At 37.1% G+C, this 26,129-nt stretch overlaps 1 protein-coding gene across 1 annotated transcript in view; it reads right to left on the bottom strand.

Annotated features, from left to right (window-relative positions):
• AK9 (adenylate kinase 9) overlaps positions 1–26,129 on the bottom strand; it is a 73,533-nt gene that overhangs the window by 5,208 nt on the left and 42,196 nt on the right. The window contains exons 18-29 of the mRNA XM_056344586.1: positions 20,788–20,994; positions 19,711–19,820; positions 18,499–18,711; positions 17,669–17,935; positions 13,261–13,379; positions 11,341–11,560; positions 9,093–9,171; positions 8,095–8,288; positions 5,815–6,033; positions 2,824–3,037; positions 1,655–1,856; positions 345–491 (exon numbers count right to left, since the gene is read on the bottom strand). Of these exons, the coding sequence (XP_056200561.1) occupies positions 345–491; positions 1,655–1,856; positions 2,824–3,037; positions 5,815–6,033; positions 8,095–8,288; positions 9,093–9,171; positions 11,341–11,560; positions 13,261–13,379; positions 17,669–17,935; positions 18,499–18,711; positions 19,711–19,820; positions 20,788–20,994 (2,191 nt within the window). The remainder of the gene's footprint in view (positions 1–344; positions 492–1,654; positions 1,857–2,823; positions 3,038–5,814; positions 6,034–8,094; positions 8,289–9,092; positions 9,172–11,340; positions 11,561–13,260; positions 13,380–17,668; positions 17,936–18,498; positions 18,712–19,710; positions 19,821–20,787; positions 20,995–26,129) is intronic.

Here is a 26,129-nt window from a genome sequence, read left to right as displayed (position 1 = left end):
CAGAGTGAACTAGTAACGTTTCTGATGTACAGTTTAATTAAAACAAATTTAACTAAGCAGTGGGTGCACAGCATTGCACACCTGTGACCTCAATCATGCAATCACAGGGGATCTGGCCACAAATTCCTTATGCCTCCATTTCTGGTCTATGGAAATCAAAGCATTAGAATGTAGAGGGACGGGTGCCCATGTCTTTCATGTGTGTTTCAGAGTTCAGAGTTTGGAGACAGCTGGGTTATGCATTAGCTTAGACGCAGCCTCTGTGGGTATAGCACTGAGGCACATAAACAGAGAAATGACAATACCATGTGGGTAAAATTATTGCTACCAGGGAGCATCACTACCTATTCATGCTTTCCTTATCCAACAGTGCTCTTCTGGACACTTCCTTTGCATCCATTCCTAATTCAAAGATTTTCACTGGAATTATCCTAGCCGATTCCAAGAGGTTTACTTGTTTTCTTGTTACTGGATATCCATCAATTACAACTCTGCATGCAAACAGAAACACAGTTTTCTTAAGAAGTCAGTTTCTAATTAACCATTAAGACTATGTATATTCCTAGTACATTCTCAATAGAGGCAAAAGTCTACACCCATGCCATGAAGTATCTCTGCCCTGACTTGATAGGTGCAGTCTTCAGTCCTAAGAATTTACAATCAAATTAAAAAAGAAAAGATCAAGTAGACATAATAAGAAATAGAAAAGATTAAAGGAAATACACAAAGGGCAAAAAGTATAGGAATGTAAATGGATGGCTCTGACTTATAAAAACAGTGGACTTTAAAATTCTGACACATCAATCATTCAGAAACATAATTTTAACTAAGGTATATCTCCACATGGATTGGGAGGAGTAGTTTTCAAAGTGAAAAGTAAAATGATTTACAGTACTTGAAGAGTTTTTAAGTTGTATTGAAGAAGAAATGCTTTGCACATGTTAGGCAGTACTGGGGGAAAATATACTGAAACAATAATCCAATATTTAATATGAAAGAAAAATTGAAATAATTATGATCTCAAGCTCAAATAAGTTTCAAAGATTACTCCACAATTGCCTTTTCCTGTGACAATTCTCCTTTTTGGGGAGAGGAGTTGAAAGTCATGAAGTCATGATCATGAAACTTTTTAAGTCTGCCCAGTTTGGAAGGTGTTTCAGTGGTGGAGAAAGAGCCTAGGAAATCAGGATCACATATGAATGAGGTGGAAGGACGCACCGGTTTCAGTTCCTCCTTAAAAACTTAGTTGCTAACAAAGCCAGAAAAAACCTTGTGTACTGAACCAGTTTGCATGACCAAAGAGAATCAGATGTGTCCAAGTTGGTATTGGAGTTGGTATAAGAGAGATAAAATGGTAGTTCTTAAAGGATAATAGAAAATATTGGCTTATTGACTGAAAAAAGGTAACTTTCATAAAGCATACTACTGGAATTTACTGCAATATAGCTACTTGAAAATTACAGAAAATTATGCTTTAGCCTGGTTTCCCAGAGTAATGTGAAGAACCTCATTTTGTATGGATTATTTTGTTAATACATAAACAGCTGAGGTGTTTATAAGAAATTGTTTTACAGTAATAACATGGGAATCACTGCCTATGAGGGACTGGCATATCTTGAAAAAAACCTCCAAAACCCAAACCCAAAACTCTTACCCAGTGGTATTGCATACGTGATTCATCAGAGCCACATCTAGAGCCTGGATGGCCAGTTCATCAGGTACGGTCAGTCCTTTGTGAAGATGCCACTTTAACATTAGTGCCAGCTCGCTCTCTGGCTGGTTGTTTAACACAAGCCGTATGGCATCTCCCATACTCAGGCGCAGTAACCCATATACACTAGCAAATTTCTTGGCAACTGCAAAACATGTTGATTTCAACTTTTACATAAGCAACATCACAAACTAGCAGTCTGTTCAAGTATCTGCTTATCTCCTCAGTCTTAAAAACTAACGGGTCAGCTTATTCCCTGGATCATTTCCATTGCGTAATCTTGGTAAGTGGGTACCTAACCCTGCTTAGGCCCCTAAGGGACCCAGAGCTTGGCAGATGTGCAGAGCATGCCCCGTGCACTAACAACGTTCAGTTCAGCACAAATCTCAGCAGCAATAGTCCATGTCATTATAAAATATCTTAGAAAATATGCTTCCACTGCTGCCCCTTTTATAGAACAGCCTAGCGGTTAAATCATTTATTTATTCAGGAAATGGAAAACAGGGTTAAAATTTCCTCCTTAATGTGAGATGATTTTCACTTGTCTCTTCTTTTTCTAACACTCTATTCTAATAATTAAGCTATGGTGTTAGCTGAATTGTCTCCTCCTCCAGTTAAAGGCAGAGGCCTGTGGATTGAAAGAGTCACAGATGAAGATGGAGAGGGAAGAAAGATGGAAATACTGTTCTTTTTTAATCTAGAAGATTGGAAACAGACTGGGGAATGTGGAGTTTTGGGTTCTGGTCCTTGATCATAGGAATATTTATTTCTTCATTTTACATTAGAATATATTGAATGAAACAAATAAGAAACAATTAGAAAATAATCAGAAATAAATACAAGGGGTATAAATAATGTAAGTCTGGATTTTCTAAGTGCCAGTCCAGGTCACTAACTTCTTAAGAAGCTGGGGTAAAATTCAGATGGGCAGCATGTAAGTATCTGACTGTCAGATGAGACCCTAGAGAATGTAACTAAAAGAATCTATACCCAGCAAGAAAAGCAGGAAGACCAATGATATTAATGGTTTATGATTTTTTACTAGCAGTAATGATAGATACAGCTTCAGTCATTAGATAAGGTTTTGCTTTATAGATAATACTGGCTCCTACCTGTAGTCTTTCCAGATTTTGGAGGTCCCACAATTGCAACCTTAATTGGCACAGCTGGTTTAGGTTTTGGCTGACGAATATATTTTATGGGATTCTTCATAAATGTTTCTTTATTTTCTTTACTTGAAAAGAAATAAATATATTGCCGATGGATTACAGGAAAGACTGTGTTTTCATGGTTTTGTTGTGCTTTGATTACATCTCCTTCCCTGAGCTGTAGCATATACAAAATGAGAAGCAGCTGATTAGGTTTGACAAAGCCTCCTCTCCCTTCATCCTACAGAAGTGACTTTATAGGCAGGTAGAGGAGTACCAACTATATTAAAATAAAACATCAAAGCATTCTCAAATTCATGCATATGGACATAATAGTTCATCTAGTGTGAGGAACTTGCATACACAGGCAATTCTTATACAAAAAGACAAAGTAAAATTGAAGATGGAGAGAATATTCACTATTTCCAGTAGGTGGTACCATAACACTTTCTGTCCATCAAGTCAGTGTAGTCAGGTGTAAATTTTTTTTTATTATTATTTTCAAGGAATAAAGAAAATCATTTTATTCCCCTGTGAATTAAAACCATTTAGCTGCTTGACAGGAGAAAATACACTGAGAATACTAAGAATACAAGTACAAATGAAGAAAACAGAAAAGAATATCAATACTTACTTAAGGTGAAGTGTAAAACCACAACAAGGCAAGCCAAAAAAGCTTTTGGTAGACTAGATACACTGCTGGTGAAATCTTGTCAAACACAACACAGCCCACTAGAAAATCTGTAGCGTTGATGGGTCATTGAGATGTAAGAGGAGCACTAATGGCAGAAATGGCCATTGCAGAAATGCTAAATGAATTCCTTGCACTACTGTTCACTATGGAAGAACGTAGTTACGTCCCTGTTGCAGCCCTTCTTGGAGGAACTGCCTTAAAGCATCAATAAAAGATGTTTTAGAGCAAACTGTTGACATCTGTAGAAAATTTGCCCAGACCAGATGACATTCACCTTGCAGTTTTAGAGGGACTCAGAAATGAAATTTTGACTGACTAACGTGTAACCTATTGCTTACGTTCGCCTTTCTTCCACAAAAGAGGAAGGTGCAGAAAGTGACTATTTTTTTAAGACCTCCAGGATGGATCCTGGCAAACATAGTCCAGTAAATATGACCCTGTATCGAGCAAATTGAAAGATACTAAGGAAAAAACTAGTTACAAGCATACATAAGAAATAACAGGGAAGAGCCAACACTCAGCTTCTTGTAGAGGGAAATCACACCTCACAAATCTATTAGTATTCTTTGAAGGAGTCAGTAAATACATGGATTTGTTGATTTGGTTGTTACAGTAAGAGATGGGACTGTTTAACTGCATGGCATTACCTGCCAGACCATTCCCTGATTCTTAGGTTCCTGTTCCTGCATCGAGTCATTGCAGGGTGCTTGCCCTCAATTTATAAGATGTCAGGAGTCTGTTCTACTGTATATCTGCTCCCATTCCTCCCTCAGCTCATCCTTTTTATTCTCTGCTTATCTAATCAGTTGCATAACTACTTTCCTCACCCCCAAATTTAATCTAAAAGTAATTGTCATATACTCTATCTGCCTTTCTATTAAAAAAACCCTCTGGTCCTTAATCAATGTCATCATTTCCATTATATCCTAAAATACTCTCAAAATGATCTATTTCCCTTTCATTACTGTCAGCATGTACATTTCCACTATCAGCACACCACTCTGATTTTATATAATAGCTTTCTATGACTTCTTTCTTCTAACTGAACTGTACTTCTTGGTTAGTAAAATACAGCATAAATGAATGAACTGGAGAAATGAGAAGACAAAAATGTAGTGAAATCTAGTAGAACAAAGTGCAAGGTCTAGCATGGAGGGAGTAATAAGAATTCAACATAAAAGCTGGGATTCAATTATTGGAAATGACAGAAGAGAAGAAGTATCTACTTCTATTAATATGCCCCTAGATTATTAGCTGCCAATTTGATGCAGCCATGAAAAAAGGCAATTCTGATCCTAAAACATTTTAAGTATTTTGATTATCTAAATCCATAGTAAGAGTTGATCTGTATACAATGCTGATTGCCAAGGTTAAAGAAAGGTAAACGTCATCTGGAACAGGTGAAGATCCAACATGATGACTATACAAAAGGGAATAAAATTACTTGATTAATTAGCATAGTGAAATGAAGGCCGAAGTACGTTTCTTTCAGGAACTTCCTCCTTTCTGTATCTTGTTCACTGGGTTTTTTTTAATCAATTCTCCTTTTTTATTTCTGATTTACTCACAATCCAACTTGCTTTTATTTCTAGCATTAAAACCAAAAAAATTACCCACTAATGTTTCACTTGCCACTATAAAACTTTATCAGCACACTTTTGGGGATAGACATGAATACTTTCTGACCTCAACTACCAAGATCTTTAGTAAAGTACTATGGAATTAGTTTTGTTACTCTTCAAAATTTGTAAATTTTGACAATAAAGAATTATTGCTGATGTATTACATGCATTTAAAATTTGTTGGTTTACTTTTCTGCCACTGCTAGGGCTGGTGGCCACCTGTGTGGCTTCTTACAAGTTCAAACACCAAATCCTTTTAGGTTTTTTTCATTGCTTCTGGAAGGCTTTAAGATCTTCTCCATTGTCCTGTGTTTTGTTTATCATTAGAAATTAAGCATTTCTTTATGATTCAGTGTCACCTTTAATTGTGTTGCCAATGCTAATGTAACAGATGTTACTGAATGCCTCTCAGCCTCAATTTAGCTGCAACACTGAAAAGACACTGAAAAAACACATTTTATTATCAACGCTTGCTGTATTTTGTGTGTATTCAATGGTGTAATTTTAATTCAGAAATGTAGTTTTCATTAAATATTTCTGGTATTAGTTTCTACTGTCTGATAATTTTTTTTAATATGAAATACATTTTTAAAAAGTATTACTTCTTGAAAATATTCTTTAGCTATCTAAGAACATTACCTTGATTGGATCCCACTGGCCAAAAGAACTCAGAAATTTATATGAGAAAGCTAGCATCTTATTTGCAAGTGGCAAACTTATTGGGTAACATTTCTCAAAAAGGCTTCCACGATTTTCCAGTAAAGAATTCAGCTTGCTATATATTTGGTAGCGTACAATGTGAGGCTTCCGTCCTCCATTGATCTTGATTTGTGGTATTAACAATTTTTCAAATTCTTCCTGGTTAATGAAAACATAATGAAACATTAGAACCATAAACACAAACACATTTTTAATAATGACTGACAGCAAGATTTTCTGTGAACTATCAAGGACTTCTTGAGCATGTTCTCAGTCACCGTAAATCAGAAAAATTTGATTTGAGATGAGAATTGGTCTTCCTGCCCATTGAAGTTTAAATTACCCAGCCTACATTAAGTATCACACTATTAAGGAAAAAAAAAAAAAAAAAAGACAATCTGACAATCAAGCTTGAGAAGTATCTTTGTATCTTTTTTAAAAAAAACACCCATATATCATTCTTTCCCTACTCCAAGCAATTCAGGATGGCTTATTTAGCTACTTTATGAAAATAGTGTTCTTCTCTGGTGATTTATTGCTCTCCAGCTTATTCAACGAAAATATAAAACCAACCCATTTTCTACAGATTTTTTTTCTAGAAACTTAACACTTTTACAAGTGCTAATGTGTTTTAATGTCATAATTTATTTTTCAATAAAAGACCAACATTCTACAATGTCAATGAGAACCAACAATTAAAGAATCAGAGAACAGTAAAGAAAAGTCTTGAATAATGAATCAGAAATAGTAAGTTGATTAAGGCATAAATGTTTTTGGAATTAAAAAAATAAAGGGAAAAATACTGAGTAAGCTGTAACTAGGGGACATCAGTAGTATCTAGTCCCAATATGTAATTCTATTATATGATACTACTTCTGTACAATTCCTCAATTTCTATATAATATCTATATAGATCCACAGTCTCGTATCTTTCCACTTACTGTCATAAGCAGAACTCAATATAATAACAAAATTCTAAAACAGTAGTCAGCTCTCTTAATTGCCCGTACCTTTTCTGATCAAATTTTTCATCAGTCTACTCACGCAACAAAAGATAAGCTCCCAAATGACAGAGAGTAAAATGCTCCAAGAACTACGCATAGTATTCCACTGGCTTTAACTTGAAACATTGTATTGTTTATGTAAAGAGCTAAGGCTGCTACTGGGGTTTCTTGTTCATGGTGTGTCCTGGGCCTTACCCTAAATTCTTTCCAGTTCTATTTCACAAATTCATTTTATATTCAGAAAGGCGAAATTAGCTACAAGCTACATTCAGAACCCCTAAAATTATTTTTGTGATTATCATTGGGATACATGATTATATGCAATTAATAGTTCAATAAAATCATGATTTTACAGTCACTTTTGGAAGTTGAATGTACTTTCAATTCACCTTCTTCCAAAATTAATGGAAGGGTGGATCTCTGAGCACAAAACATTAATATTTTCCACACAGCTTATGGTTCCTTGTAGCACAAAGAATGTTAGGAGTTTATTCTTGATTCGTCTGAAATTTAATCCATCAACTATTAAAATAAAGTGAACCCTGAGTCAGTCACACTTATGGTGTTGGTAAAGGTTGGATTCATTTTGCAGATCTTACATCCATGTGTTGGCTGATCTATTCTGTAAACTTTCTCTCTGGTCATTGGGTAGAGTTTCTTCTAAAATATGGTAAATTTCCTCCTGAAGTAAGATACTTATTATATAGTAAACAAATGGCACCAATCTACTTACTGCCTTCATATGTGAGCATTAAGGTTGCAGATACCTAAAGTTAGGTGAGGTTACCTCAACATAGGTAGTTGTGCTGTTTTCAATAAAATTATTTTACTAAGAACTGTATTTTTAAAAAATCAGAGATGTCTAATAAGAACTCTGCCTTAAAAATTATTTCAAAATACTGTTTATATATTTATGACTCTCTAGTTTGGTTGCCTGCATCAACTGACCTATCAAAAAGGAAGTGAGGACCCCAAGACTGGGTAGGTCTACCCAAAATTTTCCTTTGTTTTTTCCTCACAATATTAGTCTTATGAATTATATATTTTTAAAAGTATTTACCTTCTCACTACAGTATTCATCTTGCTTACGTACTTACATCATGAGTACAGCAGCACAGCTGTTTGAGCACTGTAACTTTTAAATTTGACAAAACTGAAAACTCTTCTTGCATCATGTGATCATATAATTTAACAAAATAAGCAGTGGAGTAGGTACCTGTACTCCTTGTAAACCATCTATTTCTGAATCAAACTTCTCTGTAATTTCATTTTGTATGCGGTCAACAGCATCAATCTCCTGTTCTTCTTCAGGCTCTTCTTCTTCTTCTTCTTCTAAAAACTCTTCTGTAAGTATAGCTTCAACATCTTCATTTTCATTCTCATCTGACTCCTCAGAATGCTCTTTATTTGCTAAAGCCTATAAAGGTAAATTATTTTGTATTTTCATGTCTATGATACAGATGTTTTGAAGGAACATATGGTCTTCTTGTCTCTTTTTTGATTGGAAAAATCATTAATTCAACAAAACCTCATTACGATAAAGGGTATCCTTTATCGTAAGCAAAAATCTAGTACATTTTAGAATTGTATTTCAGAAGAAGATACAGAGGTATTGTGTAGTGCATACAGTGAAGCAGTGAAGCATTGTACCAGTTCCAAGACTGCTTAAAAACCAAAGCGCTACATGGCAGTTTTGATAAGAGGAGTATTTTTTTCATACATGGTATTGTAGTTTGGCCTGACTTTGTTATAAACAAGCATGTTAGCTTAAAGTGTTGTTGACAGAATTTCATGAGCAGTCAAGTAGTACATTAATGCATTTATAAATATACTGTGTAATTGAGTTTGGGCAGAAATCCTGGTACAGTCCTATTCTGGATTAACCATGGATTCGACAGAGTACTTGAAACACATGCCTAATTGCAATTAGTGGGGCTACTCTTATGCTTACAAATTAGATACATTAAACACATTTGTAAGTATTTTGCTGAATTGAAGAACATATTGAGAATTCTTTAAAAATTGGTTTTATTGTTCATGAATCAATAGTTTCTAAACCAATTTAAATATCATGTCAAATTATTTTTGAAAATAAAGTTTCTGATTGTCTATCACATTTTTACTATTCTACATTGCCCTGAAAACTCTGCAACTAAAAGCTCTAGAAATTTCTAAGATATGACTGCAAACACTTCTCTTTAAAATCTTTCTCACTGGCTTGTTTTCTTACCTTCTGTTTCTTTTGGTTTTGTTCTGCTAAAAGTTCTTCCCTTCTTCTAGCAATCCTCTTATCCTGTTAGTGAAAAAAAGATGTAAGATGACAATGATATTTGCTAATAAAAGCTTTTCCTTGAGAATTGGTAATGTGATTTAGAATTAATGTTGTTCTTTCCACCTTGAAACTCTGTTTCATGTTGCTTCTAATGTTAAAAATACTATCTTGGCAGCTTGATATTTTGCAGACCAGATGTACCTCTGTATAGGTGAACATGTAACTAAATTTTAGTAAAACCAATTTGTCAACTGCTGAGGCTGGGGTGGGGGAGAGGTGTGTGTAAGACTGTGATTCTGATCACACTGAAAATATAATATTGTTATTGGTAAACTACAGAGTTTCTAAGCTTATAGGTGGTTTATGCCATTAGGCAAAGGGGTGACTGAACATACTATTAAATGTGTGCTGTTCCCTATGGCTGTTTAGAACTGCACAATTTTTACCGTGTTACAAGCATTTGAAATGTAGTCCCCCATACATACTTAGCGGATACATGTCGAACACTTGATGGTTAAATCCTAGCTCTGAAGTAATATACTTAAGGCCAGTGGGATTGATGGGAATTCAACCTGTTACTGCTGTTCTTGCACACTGTGATGCTGTTGCCTGGACTGAGATCAGGAAAACTAAGTATGTCAACATGCAGGCAATAGTATAATTTCAGAAATCCATGTTAACTCCAAGTGAAGTGGTCTGGATACCTGAGCATTCTAAGCAGAGCAGCAAGAAACTCTGCAAAGAGTAATTTGCTCTACTCTTTTGACTAAACTCTGGTGTTCCTGAATGACAAGGCACTGCAGCTGTACTCATTGCTCTCGGTGTCTTGTTGCCAGCTTCTTACAGTGGAGAAGGAAGCTCTAGGGTAGCATTCAACTGGTCTGTCTGCTCTGCCTGGACTCTCTGTATGCCCTCCAGCTTTAGGAACAAAGGAAGGGTTAACAGTACACTCAGCAATGCTGCATTGGCACAGCACCATCCAACTTGCTCACCTACTGGATGCTATGGAAGAGTACTCCATGTGTAACTAAAAACTACACTGCAATATGCAGGAGCAAAAGTATCAAATTACTGTTACTCAGGAAATCCTGATTCTGATCTTTCATTACTTCTTAATGCCTTTACCAGTTTGTATCACTGTTTTGTGTATGTGTTTTAAATAAGAACCTGCTCTTTTCCTTTGTCATCAGGAGCCATATTGATGCCTACACTGTTCATTACAAGTTTGGACCCTAGAATCTGTAGCACAGGTATTTGCCACTTGAATTATCAGTGATTCCTTACATGGTGAGCTTAGTACAGCAATGTAGGCTGCTCACTAAAATGCACCTTTTCCAACAAGATTTACAACTTGCATCAGGAAAGATTAAATAGAAAAATATTTTAACTCTCATAGATTATGTGCATTCTCAGAGCCAACCTCTGGCACAAGCTGTTCAGAAAACTTATTGGTATTATATGAGCCCTGTCCCAGATTCCGTTGTACTAATGTCCTTTGAGTCAGCTGCTCTGTAGTACCTTATGCTCAGACCTTTTCTGATAGTACATATGAAGTACTTTATCTTGCTTTTATAGAAAGTTAGGAACCCTGAATATATTGCACGTACTGATTGTAAACATCTGCACAGAGGTTTTAGGTTACTTCAAGTAGCTTGAAACTTTTTCAGTAGTAGTCACAGCTTTGTTCAAATGAGAGACTCTGCAGGTGTAACAGCACTGAGAATGTAGCTTAGTGCTATTATATTTCTGTGCAGGGTATCATAGCTGGAAACACAGACACATACACCATATACAGTACCTGTGAAGTCAGCCTATGGAAGATACAGATCAGCTCAACAGCACATGCTCAGGGAATCTGGGATGCAACAACAGTACAGTGTGTGAGCTGGGTATTTGATTTTTTATGGCCGTATTCACTATTTCCATCTAGTTGTTCAGGACTTCCCAGATGTCTGGCATCATCAGCTGCTTTTCTTGGGCTGCACGAATTAGTTGCACAGAGGAATGGAGTCCTAAATTCTTTGTAGTTCCTATAGTAAATCTAGGAATGCTGTGAATGTGTGGAGCTGCGTCTTGTGGCTCCCCTATCTGTTTCTCTGTGAGCTCTTCACTGCTTTGGGAGTTTTAGAATCTGTGTTCATACCTGTGCCGCTGAAATTACAAAAAAAGGAGAAAGGACTGAAAACTTACCCTTATTTTTGCTTTCAGGTCTTTCAGTTTCATTCTATTTTCCATTTTTTTATATTGTCTTTCTTTCCATTTTTTCAGACGTGGAGGAAAAAGACGGTCAAAAACATCACTTTCTTCTACTTGAATATGAACTGCAATATCAGGACAGAGTCCTCGTTCTGACAAATACTGGGCTTCATCTGAAGTACGAGGGAAACCGTCTAGTATAAAACCTGTGGACCTAATTGGAAAATAAGATATTTATCATTACACAATGTACTTTAAAGTGCAACACAGTGAAAATGCAATTAATTTGAATAACACTTTAAACTCCCTTGTTAAATATGTTGCAAGAGTAAACATAAGAATACTTTCAGGTATTATCTTTTGACAATGTAAAACTGATACTTTACTATACGATTTTAATTGGTATACTAACAAATTTATTTCTTCTGAGGTTTTAATGTGCAGAGATTAATTACTTAAGAAGAACTTCAAAGAACCAAAATGAATTGTGTTCTCAGTATTGCTTGTGTGACTCTAAAAACAGTACTTCTCAGGCACTGCTCTCAAAAAAATAGAAGGTGCCCCAAACATTATGTTGGTAACATCTGGCGCAGAAAGCTTGTCGCCTGAAAATGTATTTTTCAGAAATGCCTGACAATTTCTTCTGTAGTACAGGATTTTGCCACATAGATATCTTGTAGTATAGACAATTTTGCCACTCAGCATGACCTACACCTCCCTTCCTGCAGATATTAAAACCAGGTCAGATATGTCTGGAAGCTCTACGGCTTGTTGGGGCTCTTACAATCTCAATCAGATGACTAGTTCTGTAAAGCTAAATGTTGTGTTAATAAGAGGTTAATATGTCTCTTTATTACTTTAGACCTTGGTAGGATACATTGTGAAACTGCAGAAAACGAAAGAATCTACAAGGAGTTGGAGTGGATGGAAGAACAGGTGGTCCTGGATGCTGTAGGAAAAAGTTGGGGCAGGATATTGATCGTGATGAAGGTTCTTATCTGCTATACAGACCCTGATGAAACTGCATTTATATAATCTAGTATCACACCATGATGTGTAAGGCAGGGCAATTTTTTGTCTTGGTGCGTTCTTTTTCCTAAAACTGATCTCCCTCTTTTTACACCATTAAAAGAATGTTGTCCCCTATCTGTGGGCTGGCAGGACAAAAGTTTATTTGAGGATGTCGTTTATTCTTTTTAAGGCATTTCTCATACTGTTAGGAATAGAACCCTAATGATCAAGCTGCCAGCAGCTATGATCTAGATGGAAATGGATGGAAGAGATAGGACAGGGAAAAAGGGATTTTCCCTGCTGAAATTACATCCTAAAAACCCAGTCTGCTTTCTAGAAGTCGACAATCTTATTTATTTATGCAACAATAATCCACATTATCACAGTGTTATGGATGTACTTTCTGATATGAAAGGAAGTCTATCAGGGCTACCTCACTGGAGTACAGATTGTGAAGAATGAATAAGGTAACCTGATTCTGTGTCATTTTGGAGACCATTGATACTTTGTCTTTGCTTTCCACACAATATTTACAATATATGGAAACCAATAGTTACAGCTGGATTCCAGCTCTTCCTGTTTATTAATTACATGGAAATATAAAAGGTTTATTTACATATCTATCCCATAAGCCCACAAAAACTACCTGGCTATTCAGGAGATTTATTCCAACTCAAGTGGGCTAAGTACTTTTGTCCAGTCCTGTGTAGAGCGCATAAGACATTTTATTACACTCAAAATGTCAATCAAAATGGAGCAACAAAACTGAGAGGTAGGTCATGATTCATAAGAAGTACAAGAGCATTGAAATAATCTCTGAAATAGTTATTTGTAATTATGGACACAATGGAACATCTGCTACCTAAGATTAATTAAAGAAAGAGAGAATCTAATTACAGTTACCGGAATGGCTCCTTCCTCCACCAGTCAAGAACAATGTTATCAAGGACTTCAGGAGGCAATGCCTCATTATCCATTAGATTTGCTTTGATTGCCTCTTCCTCATCAGTTAACTCCACTTCCTTTATATAAAGAAAATCCACAAAAAAATGAAAAAAAAAACAACCAAAAATCCAAACCCAAAACATTAGGAAAGAAAGATCTACTTGACACATTTACTGTTTTTTGGCTAAGTAAGGTACTGTCTTTGTTTGATTTAAACCAGCAGAAACAATCTCGTTTGCCACATTTCACTGTACTACGTTCTACATTTTGGGATATTTTCCATGTGCTTGAAGTTGGGTAATTCCCTAAAGTTGGGGCAATTGCTGCTGTATGAGTTATAATGGAACTTAAACCAAGCACAATCATTAAGTATTTAATTATACGTACAGTTAATTCCGAGAAATAGAAACTGAAATGATCCTAATTAGTTTCACCTAATTGCCTACAAGAAGTTTCCCACTTAATTATACATGTTCTCGTGCTGAAGACTATCTGCACTACATCAGAATGTTTTTCACTTTTTAAAGGCAACTTTTATCTTTTGATGCAATCCAAAGAAAGATGTCAAAGAAAGATATGTAAAGGTTACTGGGTATGGGCACATGACCAGAAATCAGACAGATAGCATTGTTCTACAAAGCAGTAGTAGTATTAGTGACTAGTCAAATGCAGAACATTCAGATACCAAATTTAGCTGATAAGTTCTTGTGAAAAAACTTTTTTCAGAATGTGTAACACTGTGATATTGATATGGCTGAGGATGCACTTCTCATACAATGGCTTCCTGACACAAACTGCTGTAAAAAGAATGAAAAGAGAGTATAGATTGGTGGTTCTGTATTAGTTTACACTAGTCGCAGTATCAAGATATGTGTTTTTACAAGTATACTGGATAAAATACAACATTAGAAGTCAAAAAATACCACTGTTCTTGGCCTGCTGACCATGTTACTTTTTCATGGTAATATTCACAGAAGAAAATACTATTTTCTAGTTAGTTGATGTTTTTTTTTTTTAACTGAAAACAGAATGGCTAAGTTCGTAAGATAAATGTATCTGGTATCCTTCAAAGAGTTCAATACTCTTTCTGCCATACCTTATAAAGGCCTCATTTGTCAAAATTCATCTATATTTGTCTAAGAAGACTAGATATACACTACCAAAAGAGTGTGTTTTTTAAATGTCAGTGGCCATCAAACATGCACCTAAGCTGTATCCAATGTCACCTGGAGAGAAAACTTGATATGCAGCTAGGTATTCCCCTGTCCCTCTCAGCAAATTGATTTAAGTCCTCCGAAACTCTTTCATGAATTCATTACAAAGTTCTGCTGTCCTTTCCCCATGTAGTAGTCATATTAACCCAAATTGCTCAGGAATTTGTTAGCATAACCTGTCAGAAAATAAAGGAATAAACCTTTTTTAAAAAAGGATCCAAAGTGATTCAGGAACCCTCAGAATAATGGTAGGGAGCTGATTGCTGCAAGGACATGTCTAAGTAAGAATTCCTATGCTCGACATCTTTTCTGATAATGTAGCCAAAAGAACTTGAGAATATGCTGGAAGCCACAGGTCTAATGTAGTATGTGTGTGTGTGTGAGTAATATTTTCTCTAGTGCCTGTCACAGTGAAAATACATGTATATAAACATATATATATATGATGCAGTGAATATATATTAAGAGATGCTAGTATGGCATAACAGATACCTAAGAAGGCAAAGTGGTAGCCAGATCTGTAACACAGGCATCTTAAAAGAAATGTGTAAAGTGGGAGAAAACTGTAAAACCCATATGAAAATCTATCACTGACATCATCATTGCAGATGAGCTACTGAAATGGCATTTGTATCTGAGAAAAGAAAAGAAACATGAGAGGTATATTCCAGGTACAGAAAAGAGAACACCCCATAAAGCAGTGGTTTGAAGGACAAGGTTTCTCTCCAGATGATCAGTGCTGTGAAGGCTTTGGTTGACGCATCCTAAACCAACCAGGATGATATCTTTTTGCTAAACTTCCCAGATTGCATGGTAAGCTTTGTTTGCCTTCAGTATTTTTGCTTTGAATATTATAGCTGACCCTTACCTTAAGCTTTGATAGGTACAATTCTAGCATTTTGTGCCAAAGTGAAAGAGCAAATGAAATCAAATGAAATTATTTTGGAGAGGTACTGGGTCAGTGAAGAGCAGGGTAGTTGGACAGTCTGGTGGTAGTCATGCTCAGAGAAATTCTTAGGGAGTCCACAGCCTTGGAAATTATCCTCTAGAGTTATGTGCATGGACCAATGAATGGGTTTCTAAACGGAACTGAAATTGCATCAGCTGTGCTTTGCTCATGCCATCAGATAAAGCACTTTACAAGAAGTGCAAAAAAAACCCAACAACTAATGTAGAAGAAGATTGTTTACCAGCATGATGATGAGGAAAAAATACTAACAGAAGTGTCTTAGTGTAAGACATGTATTGATGCCAAAAAAATAAAGATGAGTGAGAGCCAGCCGTAACCATCAATGCCAGGAAAGCTTGCCATGTTTTTGGCTGTGATGACCAAGTTGTAAACTGACTTCCCAAACATCCTCTTAGATTTAACTGATGAAACCCGAAATTTTTGTTCTGACATACATGATTTTGATCTGTAATCCCTCTGTGTTGAAGCATTTGATTCCAATATTACCTGCTCTTGTATTATTTAATCAGGAACGCTACCTTCCCGTGATCAGGCACCTCCTCTGCTTTTCAAGACAATAGAGAGTGGCCTTGAATCCACCTTTGGCAGCTTCCTTGGCACCTGTGAATGCACTCCATTGACTTGTACATGTCCAGACTACATAAATGGTCCCAAATTTGATCCTATTCTGCTGTGAGTAGTACCACTGTTCACCCATTCTTTCCTATTAGGCAGAGACCTAGCAGGCCACAGACTAGACTGTACTTGTAAAGACCACGGTAAAAAAGGCACTGAGCATCTCAGCCTCTTCTGCGTCTTTCATCAAAAGGTCATCTACTCCACTCAGTAGCAGACTCATATTTTCAAGGTCTTTCTTTTACTGCTGTTGTTCTATAGAAATTCTTCTTGCAGCCTCTCAGATCTGTCACTAATTTCCTCTTCCACTGAGTGCTTGTCTTCCTGCCATCTTCCTAACACTGTGCCTGGATGTTGTTTCTGTATGCCTCCTCTGTAGGCTGCATCCTCTCCTGCATGTTTCCTTAGATACGGTGGTAGGAAGTCTTCGAAGGTGTTTGATGACTAGTAACTTGAAGGAACACAGCAGGCATAAGTAGCACAAAAAAAAATGGCTCTTAGAATGTGACGCAGGAACTTGTTTCTTCCTGAAGCTCTGAGAGTTGGATAAACTCTTATTTGTATTGTCTAGGAGGTAGATTTTCAATTTCTTTGTATTATACATTTTTTGAAAGATTAATAGGCTCTGTACCTGTATTGAGACTTCTCCACATAATGAAGGCTTTTATCATATCCATTGTTGCCTAAAGAAGAATTCATTTGCATTGAAACCTTGTCCACTGATGTCTAAAAAAAGAAATCACTCTCTCCTATTAAACATTCATGTAAATGTATATTGTTCAGGGAAATTACACCCTGTAAGGGACGGGGTTTAGAATGTACATGTATAACAATTTTGAACCAGTATTTAATCTGATTAAGAAAAAGAAGTAATCTTCTGAAAATGATCATTCATTAATTATTTCACCAGGATCATGAATATCAAGCTATTTGCAACAGTTTTTAAAATACAAGGTGCAGTTTATGCTGCCCAAGAGTGTTTTTCTGGTTTGAAACTCTGCTGCCCATAAGCAAAGACACTACAATCCAGGTTACAAAACCTACCATATTGAAAAAATATTAGCTTAGTTACTTTGTTAGGAACACTGAAATATTTCTGATTTTTTGACAAGGGGTGATCAGACTGAAGGGCTGGTTGAGGCATTCTATTCTTTTGCCCCAAGAAAGTGAAAAGAGCACTGCTGGGGACATTTCTAAACTCCTGTGCAATTGGATCACGTGCACCTGACTGAACTGGCATATTTTAAATATTTGAAAGAAACTATACCTTCCCATTATTTTTTTCCTCAGTTTGTATTCCTGTGCCCCATTTAGCATCTATGTCCATCTATCTATTTAGAAAAAAAATCTGTTTAGAAAAAAACCTATGTGTAATTCTTGGAAATGTTTTGTAGAATGTTTGTGGCATTTTTAAGAAAACATTGTCAAGCACTATTACTTCCAAATTTCATCAAGTAAGTAATTTAACATAAGTAATTTTTATCAGGCTAGAATTTTATAGGAAATTCCTATTCTGGTCTGAAAATGGTTAATTTGTGTATGGACATAAAGAAGATCAGGTTATTACCTGTTTGCTTTTTTCATTCTCAGTTTTAGTCATGGTCTGAGAGAAGTCTTCCAGTTCCTGTGTCAGAATTGTCATTTTGTTGTCGTCTTCTTCAGGTTCTTCATTGAAATGGGGCCCAACTTTCTCTTTAGTTTTGGGTAAGATCAATTCCTGTAGATACTCTTCGAACTGAATATGGAAAATGCCTAATTTGTCTGCTATGTATCGTGCACAAGTAGTTTTACCTGCTCCATGAGTCCCAAGTAAGCACACCCGTAAAGGAGGGGCCTATAGGAAAAAATTGGAACATTTTGTAACAGTTTGGAGTCTACAGTGCCACCCCTACTGTTTTTGATATTATTATAAAAATTGCATCAAAACCAGTCTATTTTGGATTTTGATTTTTCCAGGCTTTTCTACTCTCTAGAAACAGTGAACAAATCCACTATGGCAGTTTAAACCAGGAAGTAAAAGTAAAACTTCATTAAACAATTCTTCTAAATCTTCCCTTCTTTTTTTACTCTTCTTTCACTTACAAAAAACCCCCAACAACTTAAAGATAGTAAAAAAGAACCCAATATGTGTGATTTATTAATCACATCTTATGATTATTGTAAGCCTTTATACACTCTTCCTCTCTTTTCTATTTGCATCATTAACTCAATGTGTTAATTTAAGTGTACCCTAAAAAGTCATGAGGGAAGCAATGTGTTTTGTTTGTTTCAAGGACTTGCCTGATACTTTTATTGTTACCTAGAAAAAATCAGCGATAGTAAACCATTACAAATGGGAATGGAAAATTGTGATTTTAATCTGTTATTATCTGCTTAAACAATTTTGAAGATTCTCACTTGTATTGGTTCATTGTGAGCCACATACTCCTCAGGGTTCTTCAAAAATTTATCTCTGTACTCAGACGTTGAAAAGTAATAAATCTTTTCTTGATATTTAGCTGCATGTTCATAGAGTCCTGGGTAAAGGACAAAGTTCTCTTTCAGACTGACCGGACAAAAGTGTTTTGTGTCTCCCATGTGCCTTTTCTTTTCCTTAGTTTTTTCTTCATCCTGAAAATATGAAATTTTTCAAAAACTATTTGTTCACTTAGACTTAAGTAGTTCACTTGGATTAGGTAAACAGAATTGATCAGATTAAGTAATGTCAAATACATCAACTGGGCATTGAATGAGAATGGTAGTTCTCAAGATAGTTTATAAACTGAATATTAAGTCTGTGAAAATACACATCTTTTAGATTCAGAGTTAGAAAACAAACTGCCCATTCTACTGAAAGGATTATTGAGTAAAGAATAATCATTTAAAATTTGAAATTATAATATCATACTTAGCTGTTGAAGACCAAAATTAGGCTAGAAGTATCTATGGTAAAATCTTTTTCTGCTGTGTTCTTGAAACCCACAATCTGTTGCTTCTAAATGTGCAGAAGTAGACCTCTTCAGAAAAGGCAATGAGAGCTGGTATTATGAAGTCAGATTACTTATTTAGTAAAATCAATTTCTAAAAAATCTCATCAGTACTGCTCCCTTACAGTATAAGGATATCCTGTACTGTTAAATCTGGGGATAAGAATCTTCCAATATAGGATGAGAATAAAGGAAAGGTGAAGCTAGAGCTTTAATTTCATTAAAATGTGTGTTTGAAAATTATCAATAGCTGAAATGAAACAGAGGATTGCACATTAGGACTCCGCATCTTCTGATGTTTATATGATGGCTCACAGAATCATTGTTAATTAAAAGAAATCAAAGTTCACATTTGTTTCTTTAATAAAACCTGTCTTTACCATCTGGCGAAGCTAGGTACATTCATCCTCTCTATTAGCATGGGGTATTTAGGCTTCTCGCTGGACTAAAACGACTATCAGCCAGAACACTGTGTTCCTATACAATGAAAATCTTGAAGCATATGCTGATCTTTATTTTGTAAGAAGGCTGAAATTGGATCATACAAAATCAGGTGCAAAATCTGACTTCTCTGGGTTTATGTTCAAACTGAAAATAAATAAATTAAAATAAAAGCATAAATAGAAAAAGCCAGCATGCTTACTTCTTCATTTTCATTTTTCTCTTCTTCGTCTTCCTCTTCAGCAGCCAGATCTTCAGCTTCCTCATCTAAGTCTTCAGCAGATAATTCCCAACCATGGTATTTAAAAGGTTCTGAAGAGGTTAATTTTTTTTTTCCTGATTCAGTATTTTTCATTTGACAATGTCAAAATATAATCCTTTTGTCCATAAAAGTAAGCACGTATGTGAAAGCAAATCATGCCAACTGTATATTGCATTCCTACTACTCATAGCACAAAATATTCTCCCTGGATGCAGGAATAATATATTACTTCCTCCAAAAATGGAAACTTACTGGTTGTTTTTTTGTTGAAGTAAATTGGTATTTTCAACAGGAACTTGTAGTACAAAGTATTATACAAACACATGCAGAGAGTGCCATTACTGTTTGCAACAGTGTGTTAACTATTGTTCATTGGGGAAAATAATCAGTCAAATTTTACTTGATTATAAAGCTAGCACATTTTGGTTAATGAAACACTTGCATTGTAGCAATGGTAGGAAAAATGTAGTGTTAATATTATTTATCCAGTACTCAAAATTATAGATTTAAGCACACAAGTGAAGAAAGGTAATTTGCCAAAAAAATACCAATACTGTAAAAACCCAGTCTTGAAACAGTCTGTGCAGGTGGGCAGTTTAGATTATGACACACCCTGAAAGTATCATTGACTTCAGTGAATGCTGTACATAAGCGAACCTTTGTTACCTGTCCATGTCTCAACCAGTATCCTGACATGAACAGATAGAGCAAGTAACCGGGGAAATGCACTGTCAGAATGTTTAGGGAGCTATTATATATATATTTGTATAGCCATATATATTTTTTTCAAACATATATATTCCCCACTCTTCCTATTGTCTTAAAGGCTGTTAGTGTGCTTTTCAGCTCAATCACAGAACACAGCATGTCCTGTTCCCACTTGGTGTGAGTAATACAGAACTGAGTATAACCTACCACCCGCCCCCGCACCCCACACCCCAAATATACTCATCATACAAGCTCTCCAAAATCCCTCTTGGTAGGTTAAGTGTAAATCACATAAACAGTATTACTTACTTTCCATAGCCAGCACAGTTTGATTAAGCAGGCTTTCTGGAGTTTGCTCAGCAATCTCTAAAACAAGAACCTGAACTAGAGATGACTGCTTGATTACTGACTCCACTGTTTGCCAGTCATGCATGAAAAGGTCAATTTTCCTTTTAATAATTTCCATTTCTGGTATATCTTGGAAGTCATCCTCTGCAAAATCAGGTAGCATGACTTCTGAAAATCAAAAAGTACATAGAAAGCAATACTTCTCTAAAATGTTTTGCATTTAAAAATTATCATTATGCTTTGGAATCATTTTTATTTTCATCAGATATGGTGGCATATTTCTTTTAGTGCTCCTTCATTCCCCAACTCCCCCCCCCCCCCCCCCCCCCCCGATTATGGTTTATTATATTATTAGTTTATAAAGACACTTAGAAAAGGCCAGGTCCGTTATGCTGATATAGTATACACTGATGCTTCCCCAGGAAAATAAACAAGGTCAAATTACATAACTACATTTGCATACGGTTATTTAAATCAGCACAGCACATAAATAAATATAATGACTCTTTCTGCAAAGAAATATAAGGAATATACATTAACTTAAAAATTATTATTTAATGATGAACAGTTTTTGACAGGCTATCCATATGGTCATGACTCATAGGGAACGTACCAGTATAGGAAAAAAATAAAGAGTTGGAAAACTAGCATACACCGCAAAAAAGCAATGTCATGTTCTGACCTGGTTCAGGTTCAGTTACTGAAGCTGTTGTGGGGTGTTCAGGTTGCATGTTAGGTATCTGCTCTTTTTAAGTGGAGTATGTTCTCTTCATGTGAATAGAAATATAATGCATATTCCTAGATGTTTTTCTTCTTCAGCATTTCAATATACAGATGTTAATTAATTAAAACTTCATTTACTCAAATGAAGGCACACAGATATATAAAGAGCAACATGGTAAAATTGCAGAGAAAATAGAAGATTTTTGGGAGAAAGGAAAAAGAAGGGACTAAACAGAGAAGTCCACATCAGTGTAAATATCAAGGATAGGAGGATGGTATTGAAGACTAAAATCCTAAACTGGTAAAGGCAAAGCAGTGAGCTAAAACACTAAACCATGCAATATAGGAGTACTTACAAGTGATGTCTCTAACCATAACTAACAAATAAGGCGAGGCACACTTACAAAAAGCAGCCTAGGGAGCACTAGCAACCAGGAGCGCTGCAGAGCGCACAAACAGCGCATGGCGCGTCAGGGCATGGTGCAGCAGTTTGCACAGCAGTTGGTATGGAAGGGCACGCAGGAAAACCATAGGCACCCTGCCAGCTCAAGAGGTGAGTTCAATTGGTGGTCATCACCCTCTCAGAAGGAGCTTAGCTATGTTATCATCCGGCAGGAAGCTATGTCCTCTGCACTTGCCAGAATGGCTGAGCTCCCAGGAAATGCTCGCAGAGCAATATGGAGCTCCCACGAAAACATGCAGCCACCCAGGTCTCAGGCTGCAGGACTTGCTAGAGCCTTTCATGGTTAATGGATGGCAGTAGTGAGAAAAGCAGTGTGAGATGTGACCAGGTGGAGTGCCTGGTGGCAGAGCTAGAGATGAAGCAGAAAGGTTAAGGAGACTCAGGGAGTCTGAGAGAGACTGCCCTCCCTGAGACACAAACAGGAACAGCCGCCAGAAAGAACCCAAGGTCAAGGGGATCCCGTATCCTTCCCCCCGCCAGGCTGAAGGTAGTAGCTTAAAGGAAAGGAGTAAACCAAGGCAAATCCATGCTTGGGATGGCAGGTGAACCCATTACCGCTCTTCCCTGTGGGTGGCAATGAAGCTGCAACAAATAGTCCAAGGGTGATCAAAAAAAGACTTCAGGGTTTTGGGATGGTTGCTAAGGGAATCTGCAGCACAGGTTATTTTTTCCTTTCTCCTTCCAGTTGTGAGCAGCAACATGGAAGAAACAGACACACCCAGTCTATTAATACGTGGCTCCATGGCTGGTGTCACCACCACAGGTCTGTGTTTTTCCATAACGGGATGGCCTACATGGCACCAGGCTTACTGGCATCAGATAGGATTCACCTTTCTCAAAGGGGGAAGAGGGTCTTTGCTCATGAGCTAGCAGGGCTCATTGACAGAGCTTTAAACTAGACTTGAAAGTGGAGGGGGATAATATCAGGCTTGCCTGTGACAAGCTGTGGGATGATACACCAAGGTTAGAGGGATGGGGTGCTAGTGAGGGCTCTCAGCCTGTTGTTCTGAGACATGCAGGCTACACTGGAGTACACTTGAAGTCTTATGGAGATGAGCCAGGGGCTCCTGAGGTAATAGCAGCCAAAAGGGGAACACCAGTGAAAAATCTCAGAGGAATGAAGGGCTGCGCCTCTAAGAAGGTGACACGGCCAACAGCCCAGCTGAAGTGCCTCTGAACCAATGCAAGCAGTAGGAGCAACAAACAGGAGGAGCTGGAAGCCACTATACTGCTAGAAAGCTATGACCTGGCTGCCATTACTGAAACTTGGTGGGATGAATCCCATGACTGGAGTGCAGCTATCAATGGCTACAAGCTGTTCAGATGGGACAGGTGAGGAAGGAGGGGTGGAGGGGTTGCCCTTCACATCAAGAAATGGATAGAGTGTGAAGAGCTGTCTCTGAAGAATAGCCACAAGCAGGCTGAAAGCTTATAGGTAAGAATTAGAGATGGAGGCAACAAAGGGAACCTTGTGGCTGGTGTCTACTAAGACAGCCTGATCAAGGAGAGCCTACTGATGAAGCCTTCTTACTTCAGCCCAAGGCATTGCACTCACAAGCTCTTGTCCTTCTGGGGGACTTCAACCACCCCGACATCTGCTGGAAAAGTAGCATGATGAGCTGTAGGCAATCCAGGACTCTCCTGGAATGCATTGAGGACAACTACCTAAGCCAGGTAATAGCCCTACCAGAGGGGATGTAATACTGGACCTGATGGGATCAAGTGCACCCTCAGCAAGTTTGCTGACAATACCAGACTGTGGTTTGGTCAGCATGCTGGAGGCACAGGATGCCATCTAGAGGGACCTGGACAAGATCATGAAGTGGGCCTGTGTGAACCTCAAGAGGTTCAACAAGGCCAAGTGCAAGGTCTTACACCTGGGTTAAGGCAACCCCTGGTATCAATATAGGCTGGGGGATGAAGGGATTGAGAGCAGCTCTGCAGAGGAGGACTTTGGGGTACTGGGGGATGAAAGGCTGGACGTGAGCCGGTAAATGTGTGCTGGCAGCCCAGAAGGCCAACTGAATCTTGGGCTGCATCAAAAGAAGCGTGGCCAGCAAGTTGAGGGGGTGATTCTCCCCCTCTGCTCTCATGAGACCACACCTGGAATACTGCGTTCAGCTCTGAGACCACACCTGGAATATTGCGTTCAGCTCTGGAGCCCTCAGCACAGGCAAGACATGGACCTGTTGTAGCGAGTCCAGAGGAGGAACACAAAAATGGTCAGAGGGCTGGAACAGCTCTCCTGTGAGAACAGGCTGAGACAGCTGGAGTTGTTCAGCCTGGAGAAGGCTCCAGGAAGACCTTATTGCAGGCTTTCAGGACAAGGGGTATTGGTTTTAAACTAAAAGAGGGTAGATTTAGACTAGATATAAGGAAGAAATCTTTTACGATGAGGGTGATGAAACACTGGAACAGGTGGCCCAGAGAGGTGGTAGATGCCCCATCCCTGGAAACATTCAGGGCCAGGCTGGATGGGGCTCTGAGCAACCTGATCTGGTTGAAGATGCCCCTGCTCATTGCAGATGACCTTTAAAGGTCCCTTCCAACCAAAATCATTCTATGATTCTATGATTCTATGACAGGTACACAGAGATTATGATCCACCTTTTAAAAGTGATCTGTAATAGGTATGTCTTCATTCCTGGATACCTAATGTTTAATCTTTGCAGAGATGCTGAACATACTTTTGCCAGTTATGTGAAACAGAAACTGTGGGTGTTAACCAGCTTGAAATTTAGATCTATTTGTTCAGAGAACTGGAATACTTCCATTTCGTAACAAAGTCTGCAACAGAATTGAAAAAGCGAATTAATTTCTTCTGACTTTCAAGCCTCATTTGTGTGATTTAACCACTAAACCAGGCCTCTTAAGGGTTATGAATGCTTCTTTCCAGTTGTGCATTGTTATGAATGTACAGAAATTAATGAACAGATTATCTGTTGCATATTCAGAGACAATTTGGTCATACATGTGTAATGAAAAAGTTTATAGCAGATAATGGCATTAATTATGCACTATATATGCATTAAGAATACAATGAATATCGTAAAAGAATTTGTGCCAATTTAAAATCAGTTATTTTTCCCGATTAATAATAACTGTAAAAACTCCAAACAAAATAATACTTGAAACATCTATTCATACTTCTTCAATCTTAAGAACTGTTTTCAAATGCTAAGAATTCCAATTTAGAATAAGTTTCCTATTGAGACATTTTGGCTCTTCCCAGTGCATTCTCGTGGAAGAAATGGATATTGCCTCTATTTATCCTACTGAGTAGAGGGAGAACATGCAGGTGTTGAAGGCTGAAGGTCCTCCCAAGAAACAGAGGAGTCATATTTGAAACTCACTGTGTTATTCGCAGGATTCTCAGGAACAGCTTCTCTTACAATATTGGCAAAGCCCTTGCAAGTAGCAGCAGCCTAGGTTTACCATTCTTGAAATATGACTTTGTCTGCTGTTGCCTCTGCACTTTCTTAGGTATACACTTACAGGGATCTTAAGAATATGCTTACTTTTGCAGACAAAGGTGTGTTATACCTATGACCTATAGAACCCAAATTGCTATGAAGCAATACAAATGTATGTACGTGTGGAGTAATTCTAAGAAGTATCAACAATGAGATGCAAAAGTGTAACCCATTTCTCTGGAGGCTCCAAGTCATCCATAGCTACACTAAAGACTGTGGATGTAAATCCCATCTGCCAGTCAATACACTCCAGGACAAGGAGTATATAAATGATGATAATAATAGTAGCATAATATTAATGAATAAATAATTATTTTTTTTTAATTATACCATGGCTTCCCTCTGTGGATACTTGAACTATGAAACTCTCACAAAAAAATTTAACTTTAATGAAGCCATGTCTGCATACAATAGCTTGTTTAATGAGTAAGGGAAAATAATTTAATCTCTTCAGATACATTGTGAAGAAATTTTTTATGTCAGTTGTTTAAGATCAGAGAAGTCCAAACCTGACTCCTAACATTGTCTCATGAAAAGTAAACAAAAGTTAGAGATTCAGAGAATGCATTAATATAAGTAAGAAATTAACAGGTACTACTCTTGGTAAACATGACAAATCCATACTAAATGTGTTGTCATACTTG

Source organism: Falco biarmicus, chromosome 6 (assembly GCF_023638135.1).
Source record: "Falco biarmicus isolate bFalBia1 chromosome 6, bFalBia1.pri, whole genome shotgun sequence".
Classification (NCBI taxonomy): domain Eukaryota; kingdom Metazoa; phylum Chordata; class Aves; order Falconiformes; family Falconidae; genus Falco; species Falco biarmicus.
This window is presented reverse-complemented; position numbering and strand designations above follow the sequence as displayed.